This window comes from Crocodylus porosus, unplaced genomic scaffold (genome assembly GCF_001723895.1).
Source record: "Crocodylus porosus isolate Cpor-Errol unplaced genomic scaffold, CroPor_comp1, whole genome shotgun sequence".
Classification (NCBI taxonomy): domain Eukaryota; kingdom Metazoa; phylum Chordata; order Crocodylia; family Crocodylidae; genus Crocodylus; species Crocodylus porosus.
Window position 1 is genome coordinate 8,729,709 of NW_017728950.1, and position 19,157 is coordinate 8,748,865.

At 38.6% G+C, this 19,157-nt stretch overlaps 1 protein-coding gene across 1 annotated transcript in view; it reads right to left on the bottom strand.

The window, feature by feature from the left end:
* Positions 1-870: 870 nt before the first annotated feature.
* The window catches only part of SPTLC1 (serine palmitoyltransferase long chain base subunit 1), a 58,732-nt gene continuing 40,445 nt past the window's right edge, over positions 871-19,157 (bottom strand). Inside the window, exons 10-15 of the mRNA XM_019555077.1 lie at positions 16,308-16,403; positions 15,917-16,013; positions 15,073-15,127; positions 7,337-7,454; positions 6,247-6,320; positions 871-4,749 (exon numbers count right to left, since the gene is read on the bottom strand). Of these exons, the coding sequence (XP_019410622.1) occupies positions 4,656-4,749; positions 6,247-6,320; positions 7,337-7,454; positions 15,073-15,127; positions 15,917-16,013; positions 16,308-16,403 (534 nt within the window). The 3' untranslated portion in view covers positions 871-4,655. The remainder of the gene's footprint in view (positions 4,750-6,246; positions 6,321-7,336; positions 7,455-15,072; positions 15,128-15,916; positions 16,014-16,307; positions 16,404-19,157) is intronic.

The following is a 19,157-nucleotide window of genomic DNA, read 5'->3' on the forward strand; positions in this document are numbered from 1 at the left end:
AACCCCAAAATATCCATGCCTCTAATTTCCTGGACCATCATAGCTATATTATCACTCCAACACTACGGCAATCAAAAAGCCTACTGATTCTCTAGCCATGCCCTCCTCCCTATAAAACAAAAGTATCTTAAACCGGCACTTTTTGAAAATAAAAGCAAGCTGATAAATAAAGCTTGCTCCTAATTCCATGACAAATTTCAGCTTGGAATGAATGTAGATATCCTTTGATAATAGTAAGTCTAGTGAAAACAGGATATGACCAAAACCTTGGCACTGCAGGAAGACAACACCAAAAATGTTTTTGGAAGTGTTAGGGGAGATGTTTAACATACAATTCACCCATAATATACCGACTACCTGGAGGCCTCTACTTCTACTAACACAACAGCAGCATCTAGAAACCCTAGCAGGCATCGTGTAACACCTAGTAAGAAACAGATTTTGTCTCAAGAGTTTTTAATCCAAAACTGACTTCTCTAGCTGCTGCTTCCCTGCCTTGAAAGATGCACTTCATATTTACCTGTCGACTTCCCCATGTTCATCCACATGCTTAAGTATGAGAGAGGGAGATGGCAGGAAACTTCCCCTTCCCCCAGTAAGGTGAGGTACAAGAGGTAACACCTTAAGGAGGCTACAGACAGAGGAAGAATGCTGGGAAAAAGGGAGATCTGACATCATCAGGATGGGTGTGGACTTCTCAAAGGGCCTCTCAAAATCTTGGGATTTTCTTATCTGAATCTTAAGAACATTTTATCAGGGTATCTGCCTTACTTTTATTATGCATATTTTGGAATGATCTAGCACACAGAGGAATATCAAGACAGACCTATTAACATGAAACTGCCAAGGAACATAAAAACACACCAAAAATGTTCTCCAGATACTTCCTTTTATTGGGATACTCAAACAGTTTAATGCACAAATGCTTTGTGTTAACTCTAAATATTTCCTTTGTTCAAGCAACATTTACAGCTCACGTATATTTCTTGAATCTTCTTTAAACGTGAAATACGTTTGCAGTAGCAGCTTCATAGATCGGTGACTGCCAACACCCCACAACCCTGTTTAAAATAAGGTCCAGATGGAGTGACAAAAAGGAGACAGTACACTATTCTCTGCAGTGACCTGGATCACATTTCAAAAGTGTAAAATCAAAGTTGTTCAGCCATACCTTCATTTCTTTCTTAATGTTTTCCTTATGTATTCTGCCCTCACCCAAAAATAATGATTTCTAGCATAAATAAAAAAGGGGAATTGCAGATTTCCTTATAAAAGCAATGAGCTAAACTAATAATAATAAAAAAAAAAATCAATTATTTTCAAATGTTCAAGTAAACTACGGTTTTTTTTCTTTCTTTCCTTTTTTTTAAATAATCTTCCAAGTAGTTTCTTCATCCCAAAATTTTACAGTATAAAATTTATAGTTCCATACTACTCAGCTCCTTTACCTTCTCAAGTATTACAAATTATATTATTTCATAACTAGCCTATTTAATTAACAGGTCAACTTAATAAAGTTTCCCCACTAATTAGCTTCAACATGTTTTGCCCCAAGGTACCAGATGTTAATTTCTATTAAAAGTATTAGTGCAAGTTACTCTTGATCAAATATACTTTTAATCTGTACTTGAGGTATATTAGCCTATAGTCTTATCAAGACAAAGTTCACTTTACTAGAGCTGTAAAAATCAGCATAGACTTAAGTATCTGGATCTTTAACTCCAACAGAAGTTCAGGATAAAAGCACCTCTGGCTTTGATCCACCTTTGGCTAACACATCTTATGCTTTGTTTTTATTTAACAGGACTGAATCCTGTTCCCATTTTAAGAACTATGACATCTGAAATGCATAAAAATAGGGAATTTAATTCATAGTAATTTACTTTATAACCACAAATCAATTAAAATGGCTTTCCCCCCTCATCTGTTAGTGTATGCATCTTCCAGTATGACAACACTGAAAACTAGTCCTAACAAATTTCTAATGACTTCCTAAATTAAACAGAATCACTTGTCATCCTCTAACTCCAGCCAACCTCTTTATAATCACAATTAACTCCATCTGCTTACTCTGTCAAATATTAAGAAACATAACTTAAAAAAAGTATCAGGATGGAAAGACCAGTTCTGCCAAAGCAGGCACAGATGAGCTCTCTCTGTGCCAATCAGGACTCTGTAACCTCAGAAAAGTGGTTACATAGCCTGTCAGTAGGAATGTGCACTCCAAAGGAATTCAAATACAGCTAGTTACAATCATTACACTTCACTATTATGAACCAAGTGCACCATCAAAGGCAGCAATGGAGGCAAATGATCCAGTCTCAAAATAACACATCAGGTTTTCAAGTGAAATTAACTGAGAGTGCTTTAACCAATTGTAATAGCATGCCGATATCAGCAAAATTAGACAGACTAGAATGCCCATTAAAAACAGAGGAGAAAATACCTTATGATGAAGGTTGCATTTATTCATGGCCTTTGAATTTGTCACAAATTTCACCGTTTAATAAGAAGCATGCTTAGCCTCTATTATATTTTTGGTCCTTCAAATATCAAGGAAAATCCACTCAAAGGCAAACAGAACACAAAATTAGTCATCTGCTCAAGTGTGAAAGAAAACACAAGTACACTGAGTATTAAATCTGTAACCTAATATTACAACATTACATGTGTGCTATGCTTACATGTCATCCTGCTCCTTCTATGTTGACACAGTCCCAACCTTGCATTAATGGCTTGAGCTTGCCTGACATGTTCAACAATGCAGTTGTGTGTTGTGGATTTAAAAAAAAAAAAATAGCACAGTTAGTGGTAGGGTTCAATTCTTAGTCCTGTCACAGGATTTTGCTGAGGGACTTTCGGCAAGTCAATTTGTCTGTCCCTCAGTTTTCAGCTCACCTCTTTCTTTAGGTTGTCAGCCCTTCAAAGTCCTGCTATATTATCACAAAGTGCGTTACGACATGGCTTTCTGTTTTCAGTACAGACTCGTAAGTATTTGTATTACCATAGCACTTCTGTGATTCCTTCACATTTCAGTGAAGGTCTCCAGATGCAATCAATGTCTTTAGGGGCACTGCTCTCATTGCCAGTAGATTCAGTCATGAAAGTTCATGGAAGTAAAGTTCACACAACTTTAGGTGGTGTATGTGAGTGCATATATCTTGAGAGACTAGGAAAGACAGCCTACAAACAAGTTTGCTGTGTACTGAAAAAATGAGGCTGTAAAGTATCTCATTTAGAACATTCAACAAGGCAGTTAAACTGTGTGATAGGTGAACATTTCAATCAAATGTATGTTTAACTTTTTTATTTAATAAAGTTCTTTCCCAAAAATAGTACTGTAGTCCTCATAGCAGCAACCAAAAAGGCACATAAGTATAAAACAACCCAAAATACAGAACAGGCAAAATACAAAGTGTTTTCAAAACAGTCCTTCTAAAAAAAAGTCCTGGAATACTTAAGTGATGGTTCTTGTTTTATAAAAAATGTTACAATTTATTGTCACCACCCCCCATCAGCTGTTTTCTCAATGACTGGTACAATGTTTATTGTAAAATTTTACAGCATTGCCCCTTAGGTGGAGATTTTCAAAAGCACTACAGGGATTTAAAATGTATAAAGTTTAGGTGCATTTCAAATAGTAATTGTACACCTAAAATCCTTTAGATATTTTGGAAAGTCCCACTCCAGATTACACTTTATTGGCAAGCGAATCAGGAATTTAACTTTTGAGATGCTGTTTTAGTACATCCCACATTGCTTGAATAAACTATTATTCAACATTTTTTCAAGTTATTTATGTCCGTCTCTTTTTTCAAGACTTGTTTTTAGGTTCCTGACTGTACACACCATATGAAAAGCAGCAAATTCCAAAGTTAAAGGTCATAATTTAGGTATATGACTTAATAGTTAAAAGATTCATCCATAATATGTCAAATGCATATATTCACAGGCCCAATACATTAAGGAAACAGTATTAGATGTGAATTTGTCTGGTAGGTAACATAATTAAATGGGCAGGGATGCTTAAGAACTGATTTCAGGAAACATCTTAAAGGAAGCAGTAGTGTGTAAGAAATTAAGCACTCAGTACATTACAACAATAAAATACTTAAGTACTTATATTGTTCAAAATAATGTCTTAAGAGATTATTTACCTTTTGAAAGTACCAGGAGCATCTTAAAATAAGTAATATGTTAAACAAATAATTAAAAGAAGATGTTCAAAATTCCTACATTCTCACAATGGTCATTGAAGTTACATATATGAAACTTTTTAGAAGAAGATGAGCGTTTGCAAATATTTAACTCATTTAGGGGCTGAGGGAAGGAATTTAAGGCTTTTAAGAGAAAACGGGGGGAATACTTGGATGAAATGATAACAATCCATTTAAATGTTGCAAAAAAGCAGAGTCTAAACTCCGCACGTAGAATGCGTGTGTACGTGTTTGTGTGCATGTAGGAAATAATGAACTTCATCATTCAGCCCCTCGAACCTGTACCATTCTGTAATAATCCTGTTAATCAACAAGCTTTCCTTTCCACCAACGGACAAGCCATAAATAGCTTAAACATTTGAAATGGAAACCAAGAGATCATACTTTGGAACATGTGTCCTTATATGAAAAAAAAAAAAAAGGATCCAAATCAGCAGTCTAATTCAGTACAGACTGTGCAGCTTCCTTGATAAGTGATGCAGCTCTGTCCAGTTCTTGTTCCGTTTGCTCCACTGTTACCACTACTCGAATACTGAAAAAGAAAACAAGAACAATTAGCTCCTGTAATGGCAGATGTTTCCACCTGGGCTTTTTAATTTTTTCTATATTAGTTTCAATATGTATCAGGATGAAAGCAACTTCCTTGGTCAAAGGTAGCATTTGGGCCATAGATTCATTCAGTATGTTAATAAGCAAACCATATGGCATATGCTCCCAGGCTCCCCCTTCTCCAGCAGACTTTGCTCCCATGGCTGGGAGCCCCATCAGTTGATCAGAGCTCTCAGCCCCAGAGGTGCACCATACGCTCCTAAGGCTGAAAGCTCCAATCAGGCGATGGAGCTCCCAGCCATGGAAGCACGTGGTGGCCCTTCATGATTGGGAATGATGATTGCTTCATAGTTGTTAGGGGCTGAAAGGGACCCTACAGATCATCAGGTCCAGCCTGACTGCTGATGGGGCTCCCAGCTGTGGGAGTGCACATTGCACCCCTACAGCTGAGAGCTCTGTCAGTGATCAGAAAGCTCAGCTGCAGATGAGGAGAAAGAGGCATGCTGCATTTTTTGGCTCAGAGCTCCATCAGCTGATCAGGGCTCCCAGGGCAGAAGCTCACTGTCCTCCCCTCAGCTGAGAGCCCCAGACAGCTGACCAGTGCGCTCAACTTCTGGAGCAGTTGGGAGCATGCTCCAGAGGCTGGAAGCACTGGCCACACATTCAATTAAAGGTGTGGCAGGAACCAGCACATATATCTATGTAATAATGCTGTCGCTTATTCTTGGTTTTATCACACTATTAAATGGATAAATGTGTGGCCAGGTCACTACTTAAGATGCGATTAACCAGTCAATCATGTCTTAAGAGTAACGTGTGTCAGGGACCATAGTGTGCCACTTGTCCATACTCAACATCTCAGTCTCGCTTTCTCTCAAGATCAATGAGCATTTTATGAAAAACTGCCTGGCAGGAAACTGGGGTATAGCAAGCCATTTGAGACAATACAATCATCTATAACAGGGTTGTCAAATATACAGCCTGTAAAACCCTATCACACAGCCTGCAGTGCTGCCCTTTGGTCTTGGACTGAACCCATACCGCATGTGATACATGCTGGACCAGCCCTATGCATTGCATGCTGCATACAGGGCCAGGACCAACACACAGGCTTCAGGAAGGATCAGTCTGGGGCCTGTGTCGTATATGGTGGGCACCAACCTGGCCCCATCCACTGGATCTGGCCTGCTGGGCTGCTCTGTGGGCCTAATCCAGCCTGTAGACCAGCCCTGCACCACTCATCTGGCCCATGAAACCTGATGAATTTGACACCCCTGATCTGTACGATTCAGCTAATTTTGATATACCTGCTATTTACAAGACATGCTGTAATACCCATCTAAAGTTCTACTGTTTGCATGTTCTCCCAGTCTTCACATTGCAGGCTATTAAAAAGGCTTAAAACAGAAAAGGACTGTTATTATAATAAGCTCTCTCATGCAAACCAGATAAAAAGAAATATTCTCTGAATTTTACTAACCTAGGTGGAGGAAGACATTTTTCTTCTTTCTCCAGATAGCAGGCCTGAGTTAATGCAATACCACTGTTCATACACTGCAGATACACAAATTTATCAGTTAAGCCACTGGAAACCAAAATGTACTACATTAAAACACGGTCTAAACAGTATTTACATACTCTGTTTAGAAGACAAATATGGCAAGATTTTGCACAGCAAAAAGAAGTGGGGATCAAAGCCAGGAACACTGAGTTCAATATTAGAAGAATTACTGGAATGCTAGGGTTTGGAAGGGCTCTAACCACTGCACAGATGCATGAATCACTGTTCTTCAGTCAGACATACATTTATTCAGACTTTTGGAAAACATTTAGTGAAGAAGATTAACCAACTTTCCTAGGCAGCTTGCCCCAGTGTCCCTCTCTTCTTACAGTTAGGAAGATCTTCCCCACAATTTGATTTCAACCTACTCCATTGCAGTTTGAACACACTGCTTTCCATCCAACTTCCTGAGTTTGCTTGCTTTAGCACTCTTACAAAACAGAGCATTAAAAACAATAAAAACAACCCTGTATACACTGAATCATTAAGCTTTAAGTTTTAGAAACCTCAGATAAGGCGTTTTTTTGTTTGTTTGTTTGTTTTTTAAGTATTGGTACAGAAGTATAGCTTTGATATTTCCTTGTACAGATGACTGTCTTTTGGGAGTTCTGAAGTTAAAATGGACTGAGGACTGTTATCTTAGGTACTTCATGGATCTCAAGTCAGTGGGGGTACTTTAAGTACTAAGGAGTGGCTACTTCACTGATTAGGAAGCTAATCAGTTTGAAAGTGCTACTATTTAAGTTACTTAACCATTTACAGGGTTAGCAAAATATAAAATAAAAGAGGGATAAAGGAATCAACTATGTCAGGAGTCTCTACTTTTCTTCTATGCACCAATATTTCAACGTATCCTTGAGCATAACGACTGACTTCTTTTACAATGATAGCACTGTACTGGTGATACTTACCACTTTTAGCAGAGACATGGCCTCTGTCCACATGTAGTGATTACTTTACTAGTTTGCTTAAAGACTAATTATGTTTTGATTGAAAAAGGGACACTTACATAATCTACAATTCTCTTGAGTAATTTTATGTCACTCTCTCGAGACCCCTGGCTCTCTTTCAGCTGTAGGTGAATTGCTGGAGAAAATGACACGCCCACTACTTTTAAACCTGAAATGCTGAAACAAATCAAATACTTTTAGTGTCCAGCCTATCAGGATAAAGAATCTGAAAGTATATAAATGACCTTCAAATACAGTTTTTTGATGGTTTTACCTGAACGCCTGTATTAAACAGTTTAACATTAGGAGCATATTACAAATCTACAAGGAAATCTGTGGCACAGAAAAGTTGTATACCCTTTGACTTGTCTATACAAGCAACCACAATACAAAGTAAGCTATAGAACAGTGTGACAACTCATTGAAAGCATTTGATTCTTCAGCTGAATACACCTCCACTTTCTCTCATGTAGAAAACCTGCTTGTGGTGAATTTGGCCAAGATAAAGTCCTTATTTTAGTTCAGTTGTATTTCTTACTACAACACCTATCCTGACATTCTTCATCTGCTTTTCTCCAACTGACTTTGTCTAATTTTTCTTGTTTTACTTTAATAACTTGTACTACTCCAACAGAATGTACAACAGAAATGAGAATTCACTGCTTACATTTCAAATTGCCACAGCTAATGTTAACCTTTAACACAATTTTTAAGTAAGTTTAGGGTCTTTCCTTAGGAGTTTTATAAATCTAGTTGCATTAAGCCTGTATATTACAATAAACCATTTGTTGTTTTTCAAGAATGGGATGCTTTCAAATCTTTTCAAAACACAGAAGGTCAGTTATTTAAGCCCAGTCAGTTTTGCCAAAAAAATAGAGCTAACCACCCCAAATCAGTCTGTTTTAAGCTTATGGGAGAGGCGGGGGGAATGGGGACAGGATGTTTAGCATGGCTTTTTACCTATTTAAGGAAGGATGTGGAAAAACAGTATTTTGTTTTGGGCAGTGAATTAAATTAGCAGTTTCTCCAGAGAGAGATGATAAACAGCTTTTATAACATAGTAAGCATCACAAAAAAGCAACAGTTACAGTACATTTGACAGATTTTACTTGGTAATATAGTGGCTCATATGTTGTAGATTTTCCTGCTCACAAAGAAGAGTGTTAACCAGATTCCTGTAAAATATGGTCACTATAGACATGAAATATTACCCCTGTTACATACAGTATTTTATACATCCTGTCAAGGAGATATAGCCAATATTCAAGTAGGACTGGGGGGGGGGGAAGGGGGGGAGTGGAAATCAACTACAAACCTTTGCTCCCAAACAACATTTCATATACGTTAACTATACATCTAGTATCAGTCTTAACTTAGACTTCCTAACCATGGTCAGCTCGTACTACGGATGATGTACAGGCAACCTCCGCTTAGCGCTTTTAAATTGGTTCCTGAAAAACTGCGTGTTAAGCAAAATGTGTGTTAAGTGAAATCAAAACTATCTGATGATACAAGATGGTGACCGCAAGTGTTTTTAATGACCTAAGATGGCAAATGCGAGTGTTATAATGAAAGTCACTGAGTGCTAAGCGAAATCAGGTATCAATTTAAAATGACCATTATAGTGAAATAGCACCAAGTGAAACAGTGTTAAGCAGGGGTTGCCTTTACTGTAATTTTACAATTAATTTTCCTATTAAGCAGGACAGCTCAAGGGACAGAGTGCCAGAGAAATACTGAATTAATAACACTGTGGAAAGAAGAGAGGTTTTTCAGGCATGAAGTGTGCCTTGTATTACTTCCACAAAGCTTCACTGAAGGGCCCAATTTTCAAAGGAAAGTCAACTGGGCCTCCCATTTGAAAGCTGCAGAACTGTAGACACTACTGTGTCATGCAGACATTTACATATGTTTTCAAACATACAATACAAGGGTGCTTCTTAAAGTCAAGTACTTAAAGTGTTTCAATATTGGCATACATCCCCAAGAATGCTGAGGAAGACAATGGATGGTAAAGCCACCCAAGGCAGCGTAAGGCTATTCTACAAAGTAGAAACACAAATGGAAATGTATATTGTCACAGATGGCAGGGTTTAGGTTCATTCCTTAAAAATTACCTAAAGCTAGAGAAGCAGAATTCTAAAAATGAACATATGGAAAATTTAGCCAAACAAGATTTCACCATGCCAACTTGAACACAGAACTAGAAAGCTTCTGTGGAGGTAAATACTTTCTTAGTTTTAAGACCAAGTACAAAGTTCTGATAAAATTCTGTGAATGCCACATGCCATTGATGACAAGGAGATTTTAAGGATATGAGTCACAAACACTATAATGATTTTTGCAGGTAACTGAGTAACATTCAACCATATTAAATTTAAAACAGGTAAAGTGTTTAGGAACAAGATCAGAAAGAAAAAAAATGGGAAAGTGAGAAAAGGTGGGCAAGAGTGAAGGTATTTCAGAGCAGGAAACTCTCTTTGTATCACTGCCAATTCAAACTTTGAATCTCACTGACTGTCCACACAATACTGCTTTGTCTTAACTATACACTCAACTCAGAGTGCATGCAAATCCCAATCTGGTGCTTAATTTAACGTTCCTCCTGTCAGTAAGAACTCTTGTTAACTAACCTTCATCTGACTCCAGCTGCCATCCAACCAATGCTGAACAATAAGTTTAACAAGGCTCTTTCAGACAAAGGGCAACTCACTGCATGTAAAAGAAGAATTAACTGTGTTTTCTTGTGGCCTTTGCTTACATGAAATAAAATCCAAAAGGAATATTTGTGAATAAAGGAGTATGTGTAGTACAGAGAAGTCTGCAAAAAAAAGGGTTTTTTTTAAAGTAGGATTATCTTCATTTTCTGCAGAAAAGAGATAATGAAAAATAAGAAAATAAGAAACAAAACTGAACCTTGTCCTCTGAGCTCTACCTGTCTGCCTGTCTACCAGGACTGACAGGGAGCAGGAAGCTGGAGCTCTCAGGGCTTCAAGATGTCAAGCTGGAAGCAAAGTCCTGAATTTGATCAGGGCAGCCAGGCCCTCGACCCGAGTGCAATATCCCTGGTGGTGCTTCCTTGAAAACAGGGACCATGGAAACCTTGGGGCCCACAGCAGCCTCCCAGGTCAGCCAACAGGAAATTAAATAGATTTCCACCATGACCCTGGCTGAATATTATTAGATGGATATATAGTATAACCTCATAAATCCAGATATAAAAAAAATTGGCACTTTTTAAAAATACAGTACATCAGAGGGGGAGCAGTGGGGGAAGCTTGTATGCAGTGGCTACCACCACCATCCACCACCCCCTGTTGCTCTTCCCTGCATGGCCGCTGGTCCAGGACTGGCCGCCGCCCCGACATTACTGGCTGCTGCTCCAGTTTCAAAAATCCAGAATTTTCACATTTCTAGCAGGTGCTCGGTCCCAAGCATGCCAGATTGATGAGGTTATACTGTATTTTTGCAAAACCATTTCTGTAAAATATTTAGTTTCAACAAATCTGCCTTCCCCTATGAAAAATTTTGGAAAATTCTCTACCAGCACTATGGAATAAATTTGAGTCACAAGATTTTAAAGGATATTCTCCATTTCTCTTGTTCCTTTCCTTAGTTTTTCCAATTTAACAATAAAATACTGAAATTTTCATAAAGCTATTTCCTAACTCCAATTGCTTCATGTACCCTGTTTTTAAATAAGGCAGAGAAATCATCCAACCTCAAGCATCACTACAGAAGAATCTAGTTGAGTGACTTGTCCCTGGTGCCTAGGAGAAGATGTCAGACACTATAGCATGGAGTAATCAAATGACTTTATTGCAGGGTTTAAGAATACTCTCCTTCCCTCCATAAGCTAGTTGTTGACATACACCATAAAGCTGAAGGCCTCTTCTCACTATTTTATTCTCTTGCTCCTTTTCTAGGGTATTAGTTTGAAATTAAATTACATGTAAGAGCAGCTTGAATAATTTCTTCCATTAAGTTTTTATGCATCTGCTATTGAATTACCCAATTTTCTAAATTTTCCAATGCTGTCTAAATGAAACAACTGTCTCTTTTGCAAGTTATGCCACCCTGGTGTTCAACCTTTTTCCTGGAGGATTTGAAAGAAATATTAATTATCTGTTCTAGTACAGAATACTGGGAAACCCCACAGTTAATCATTTTCTAGATTGAAATTTAACTATTTATTATATCTTTGGACCACTTCCTAATGCGGGGGTGCTGAACCTCTGACCCACAGGCCAAATGCACCCTGCAGAGCCTTGGAATATGGTCAGTGGGACTCCCCACAGGTCAGGAAATTTGGCAGTAGAAATTAGTACTGACACCCCTTCTCCCCACTGGCAAAATCTCAAGCCCCAAGCAGTGCGTTGCAGCTAGGCCACTACCCTCCCGACACATTGCCAGATTGGAGCTAGGCTACACCACCTTCCTCCATGAGGCTGGGTTGGGTCCAGGTTTCACTCCCGCCACCCCCATTCCTTTCTCTCTCCCCCTCTGGGGCCAGCCCCATGCCCCCTTTTCTCCCTGCCTGGCCAGGTTGAAGCTGGCCCATGTCCTATTCCTCCCACAGGAGCTGGGCCATATCCACTTCCTCCATGTAGTTGGAGCAGGCTAGGCTTCCCCACTCCCCCATGGCAGGATGGGGCTCCACAGCACCCACTCTGGGTACTGGATTGAGTCTGGGCAGATCTAGCTTGCACAGGGACTAGGTACCACTGTTCTGATGCATGACAGTATTTACCTTCACAAAAAAATTACAGAAAGTTGAGATTTAAAAAAAAAAATGCAAACAGCTTTTAGCCACTATTTTGTTGTAGTTACTAGGAAGGTTATTAAAATAAAGGTACATATGGGGGTTTTTGTTTGTTTGGGGTCTTTTTATTTATTTTACAGTCTTTTCTCATAATTTCCCTATATTTATATATAAAACCCATCTTTCTCTATTCTGAATTAAGGCCCTCTAATGCATTTGTCAGGAGCATTACAAGTTTTCAGTACAGCTACTGACCTTGGTGTGACTGAATTTTCCTTTCCTTTTTTTAAGAGAATTTGGCACTTCTTTGAACTCCTTCCAAACATTCAGATAATCATGCAGCCCTGATGATTTATTGCTCCTCAATTTATTCCGTCAATTGGCTTTTTTGGTATCGCAACCTGACAGTACCTCAATTGTAGGATATGAATAGGTAACCTGAATGAACAACCACACACACACCTACCTTGTATTCAATGTCTTTAGGCAGCCTTATTTGCTAGTTCTATTCTGATAGAATTAAAACACTTTACTTTACACTAGTTTCCAAAACTAAACATGCTAGTAAATCAAGTAGCACGCTGTTGCTATTTGAACATGTATTGATAGGAATGACACTACGTGAATGAGGATGTTTCTTATGTGTTCTGCACTAGAAGTCTGGACACAGTAAATGTCCATCTAGGGCTTTGAAATGGTTGACAAAGAGTGAGAAGATAGGAGAGACTGAGGACTGATCTGAGAATTACACAAGAAAATTTCTGCTACAAATGGTTTTTCCAGTCTCCCCATTAAGATAACTCACACCATGCATGCTGTAGTTTTGCATAAAGTACAAGGGCCTGCTGGTTGCAACTTTTTAGTTACGGCTGCCTATTGTTTCCAGTCTAACCCCTTCTCTGCCACATCTTCCAGCCTAAGTTGTTGCATGCTTGATCTTTGCTCAAAGGTCAACTTTTAAGTTTTAGATCAAAAAGAGTTCGGCTATTTTTCAGCATCAAGCTACTCCTCTTCCCTCTCCCCACCAGCTGTCTTTCCTTGATATTTTTTATTAACTACTAGATATCTGACTAGGTAAACCCTCCTGTCTCTAAATACCAATAATGAAATGAAATAGAGACTGTAATATGGTATAAAATCCACTGTTTTGTTACTGTCAGTGATGTAACATCAAGAAATAAAACTGCCAATCCTGGAAGCCTAGGATTCTGATTAAACTGGCAAGAAAACAATCATATTTCTGCCACAACCTGCCCATGGTTTCACTGGAAGTTCACTGAAACATAGATGCTTTATGAAAACATTTGTTTGAACAAATGGACATTTTCCCAGTGAAAATGTTTCGGTGGAAAATTCCTAAGCTATTCTAATTAAAGAATTTTAAAAAACCCACAGTTATAGAATAGTGTAGTTATATACCTGTTAAGCCCATTTTACCTTAAATTCCAATTTTCAGTCATCAAATACAATTTTAAGTCACAGTACCTGTCTCTCCTTACTATTACTTATAAAATACCAGCACATTCTATAAATCTTTGAAACAATAAGGCCTTCAGACCAAAACAAACGCTATCGACAGCAGACAAATGAAGGAAATGAACTTGTTTTAAAATGACATGATTAATCAAAAAACAAAACTTTAAGCAACAAGTGACTTAGGATAACCAGAAAATTTCCTACACTAAAAATAAGACTACCTGGTAAATGGCTATCAGAAATGCAGGTATGAAGAATGCTGGTTAACACAAATACCATTTTGAAATAAAAAGCAGATGGTTAGAAATAACTGATCGCTGATAAAAATCCTTAAACATTAAAAACTGTGTAATTAAAATTGGGTTATAGATTACTGCCATGCACTGATGGATTTTTTTAAAAGAGTTAAATATGAAACAAAGCTGAATTAGAATTATAAATTAAGGAGCATATACCTTTTATTTATTTTTCAATCCCTTATTTAATTTTCAGACCTAGAGCAATTACTGTGCCATAAAACTACTGTTATATTTTTTTAAAAAAAACCCAAAACTCAGTACTGGCACTAACTTTGCTAGTGTACAGTTTTCTCTTAAACAGAAATTTTGAGATAATAAGCTATAGTGGCAAGGTTTACTCTTTCAAAAAAAAAAAAATCAACGGCTCCGTTATTTAAAATCTAAACTTCAAGTGGCAGTTTCCATAAGCATTAAATTTACACTAAATTATAGCACAGTTTTTGTCATGTGAAGAAGCATATGCTGTAGACTGGAAGCATTTTTTGTGATATTAATTTGATATGTGATGACTCGGGTATTAGATGTTATACAAGACATATTTACCAATCTATGTGAATATGCTATACATGGTCAGTCTACATTACACTACTACAATGCTATATTGCTGTTGGTTAGAGATTTAAATTAGAATTTCATCTGTAGGGACCTGAGAACATCAATGCATTGAGACATTAAGCAAACAGGAGATAATCTCACTTCAAGATCTGTAAGTAGACTCAAAAGTTTCAGACTTAGACTAATATGCATTTTTATTAGCCTTGTATATTAAGATGACATATTTGGAGAATGGGAAAAAATGGAAGCCTTCTTTCCCTTTTAAGTGCTACAGTGCCTCCTGGCAATCCTCTCAGGCTACATATCAGAACAAGTGCAAATTACTTGGAGAGGGAGAGTAAACTGCCTGGCACTGCAGCACAAATATGTATAAATGACAAAAAGTGCATCAGCATGGGGTAAATGCTGGTGGTGCACTTTTGAACTAAAACACACAGGTATTTTAGTTCAAAAGTGCACTGCTGTCATTTTCTCTGCACTAACATGCATTTCACCACTTATACAACTGCATGCAATGCAGTGCCATGCACATTACCTCGTGTACAGAGCAGACTCAATTAATCGAATCTGCTCCGACGCACTGGAGATCCAGTGCGTCACAGCCTGAAAAAGTATGCGTATAAATGCCTGATGAGTCCTTTTCCAGAGGTATCTTTATAAAATGCTAAGCAAATTGATGATGGTCGAAAAATAAAGAGCTTACCCTTGCAAAGCTTTGTGAACCCGCTTGCATTTCTCTCGTAAAACCTGAAAAATGTCTAGACAAAAGAAAACGGATTCAGTCTCATTTCTACTTTATATTTCTAAAAAACCACAATAAGCATTTGTTTTAAAATGAGGTGTGGTATAAGCTTTCAGAGCTGCTTAATCCTGCACATTCCCATTTCCAACATTATGTAAGAGGCTTTGAAAAGTGAACCGCTGTGCCATTTCCCTACACTTAAACTATTCCAGGACGTATAAATTCAGGTCTTGCTCATTTGATCCAACTGATCCTGGATCATATAGAAAGTGCTAGTTGGAGGAAAGAAACAGAAAAGAAAAATGGGAAAGGAGCCTTGAATCATGGGTAATACTCCCCTTCCCCAACTGACCCCCCACCACTTGAAAATTCCCAAGTATCAACTAGGAGGAGTGAATTAACAAAACTGATGTTTTAAAACTATTTTTCACTACAAATTGAAAAGGGGCTCCTTCTATGGCTCCTTCTACATCTATATCTCACTCACTGTCACTGAGGGAGAAAGTGCAAGAGCTATGATAGTGTAGCATAAAAAAGGAAGAGTGGGAGCTAAAACAAGAAGAGCTAAAGAATGCCAGGAACAGAAACAATGGGAAGGGAGCGAAACAAATCATTTAACAAAAGGGTAAAATAAATGAGGAAGGTAGAAATTAAAAGGATAAATAAAGAGTGACAGTGGCAGAAAACTGTGCTCAGAAGCCTTTAATCTTGAACTTGGATGGTCATTACTGCGACTCAAAAGGGGGTGGGGGGCAGAAAACACATTTTGCAATATCGTGAAGCACTGTTTCTCCAGTTAAAATACCTGGATTCTCTTCCATGATGTTGAGGGCCTCAATAGCAGCAGCAGCTAACAAAGGAGGTAAAGAGGCTGAAAAGCAGTACCCCTGACCAGATAACCGCTGAGAAAAGCAATGAAAAGACAACATTTCAGTTTTGTTTATTCATGATACTACAAAGAATCTTTAATGTCATTTGATTTAAATAACTGAACACCAAGCTATTTCTGTTTCAGTAAAGCATTTAACAAAAAGTCCTCCAATTCATCCACATAATTTTTTGGAACAAGAGGGTTGGTATGTGGAATAAAACTGCATGCAATCAAGGTGTAGCTTCTAAATGGAAGTTATTAAAGCACTGGTCTCAGTAACCCAGCCTGCTACTCCACTAAAAAAATAAAGTAAAAGCTGGCTTACCTGATGGTCTATAAGAAAAGATCTTCCACAGCAAAATCCTCCAATAGAAGCAAGGGAATTCTCCATGTTTGCGCTAATGAGATCTATATCATCAATCTGCTATTTGATGAGCAGAATAAATCAGAGGACAAGATACGAAAGGGGGTTTTTTTGTTATTAAATTGATGCTATTTGCAGAATAAACTGCAATTCAAATAAATACCATACTTTAACATTTATGAATACTGGAAAAGTTTCAGCAAGCTGCCACATATGCATACAATATCAATTACAAAGTACAGTTGAAGTTAGCATAACAATTTTTGACTTACACAAATAAAAGAATATTGGCTACATATATCATTTATTTAGATCTGTTCAGGCATGGTAATGTATGCAACATGTAAAAAAACAAGTTAGGTCATTTTAGGCTCCAATTCAGCAAAAAGTTCAGAAACACGCTTTACTTTAAGCAAAAGTAATCCTACTTAAATGTGGCATAATTCTCATACATTTTAAGTTAAAAACATGTTTAATTGGACTGGGGCTTGGATCCTTGACTGTCTCATTAACTCAAACTACAAGAAAGTTCTCCTTTGTAAGATATATGGTAATGCACAGAGATCTCTACTGCAACAAGCCTTTGCTCTGAATAAACAACGCTGATAAAGACTATGAATGCGTAAAGGAATTTAACATGTAAGCCAACCAAACTTTATGGCAATTCTGCTTTTGTTTTACTTCCTATAATGTTTGTCTTACTCATTTTTTTTTTTAAATATAGTATGTAGGCTGTGAGAGTTAAGAAAGCAAATGGTTAAGAGACAAATAGGAAGAGGCAGCAAAGATGGGCATAGCAGAGAGCCCTGTTGGCAGAGAAGTGTGTGAAGGAACTAAGGGAATCAGTAGAGAACAAAGAATACCAGAGTTCAGACCACCACACAATTCAGCCCACTCATCATTCATAATGGTGCAGAAGCTCCCTCTAAAGTACTGATACCGTCTCCCAGAGGTTTTCTTTCCTGTCCAACTCGCATAACTAAGGGAGAGAATGGCTGCAGGGGCCTTGGTTATACAAATCATCCAATTCCATGTTTCTTAGTACAGGGCGGCAGGTTTTCCTGAGTTGGGAATACCCCATTATAGGCTTCAACTTTAGGGCATGGACAAACATTTACTTGGGAGAGCTTCAAAAGGGAAAGGGAAGGCCCCTGCTACTCTTTGGGAACGAACAACAGCTGTTTGACTTTTATCTGCTCGGTGTACATGATGTAGTGGTAACTGATAGGCTAAATCATCTCAACTTTAATCCTGGATGATGCAGGGCTAAAATTGGAGCAGTTTTGCTACACTTGCATGGCTACAAACTCTGCACCTGTAATTGGAACAACCACAGCTGCTGAACTGTCCAGAGCAGCAGCTCCTACTCTCCTTTTCAAGGCATGTCAGGTAAACATTTATTTGTGCTCTCAATTTGCTAGCACAAGAAAGTCCTATGGTCATACCAGGACTATAGGACCTGCTTACAAAACATGTGGAGGAAGAGCCCAGATGCCTTTATTTGCAAACCACCAAATCCCCACTGAAAGAAAATGGGAAATATGAACACATGGAGGGGCGCTTCTGACTTTTTTTTGAAAGCGTAAGTTTATAGGGATTCTGGCTGTATTGACAGAAAGCCAAAACAGCATATGGGCCAGATTTTATATAGCAATTTAAAAAATATACAATTTCTCTCTTGGAATGCAAGAATTTTAGTTATTAAAAAAAGTTAGAAAGTTTAATGGCTCCCTTGAAGAGTCTTTAAATCTGAAGACTCAATTCAGTCTATGTTAAATATAACATTTAAGTAAAAAAGTGGAACCATCTTAACCAGGGCATTCCTGACTGATACTCCTTTAGTACCTTTTAGTTTTCGTTTTAAGATACTTTTGCCCAATCCCAGCCTCATGTCATGCTCAAGTGCAGGCTAGAACAAATTACAGGTATGATAGATAGTCACCATTTTGTTTAGCCGCCACTGTTTTAGTAAAAGGATATCATAAGAAAGCCTTGGGAAGTCATGACACATGCCAATCTATAACATGGATTTTTTAAAAGAGGATTCTCCGCTCCCTACATTTTATTTAACAATTTTATGGTATTTAAAATTAAGATCCAATTTGACCATATATGCAGAAGTCTAGTACTATGCAAATTGAAGAAGCATGTGTCTGTGTGTTTACGTACAAACACATATGCATGAGACAAGTACTGGGTTAAAAATTTCCCTGTGTAAAATATATCCACTTCCAGATGCAAAACACACTGTCACGGGGCGGGGCGCACGAGCGGCCGTGATCCCTCTAGCGCCCCTACCGTGCCAAGTAGGGCGACTCAGCACCCTCTACCTCGCCCACCACGTCTTGATCTTAAATAGTTCCATAAGGGAGGCTGCCTTATTGTCCCCTTGGACACGGTGCCCAAGTATATCCCCTCCCCTATCCTGGGTATACCAACCTGGTGCACCCCAACCTTATGGGCTACGCATGCTTCCAACCTCCCCTTTAGCAAGCCCCAAGCCTCGCAGCTGTACCGGACGTTCTTGTGTCGTATGCTCGCCCCTTCCTGGGGTCTCTCAATACGCGCACTCCCTCTCTCTGGGGTCCCTCCATATGCATGCCTGATATACTTGCCCCTCCCAGGTTTCTGTTCACCCTCTCACCCTTTTCCGGGCTTCTAGTCGCGCGTTTGGTCCTCTCCGGCCTCTAATCGCGTGCTCGGCTCTATTGAGCCTCGCCCTCCCTGGGGCCTATGCCGCACTTCCCGCGCCCCTCGCCCTCCCTGGGGCCTATGCCACGCTTCCCGCGCCCCTCGCCCTCCCTGGGGCCT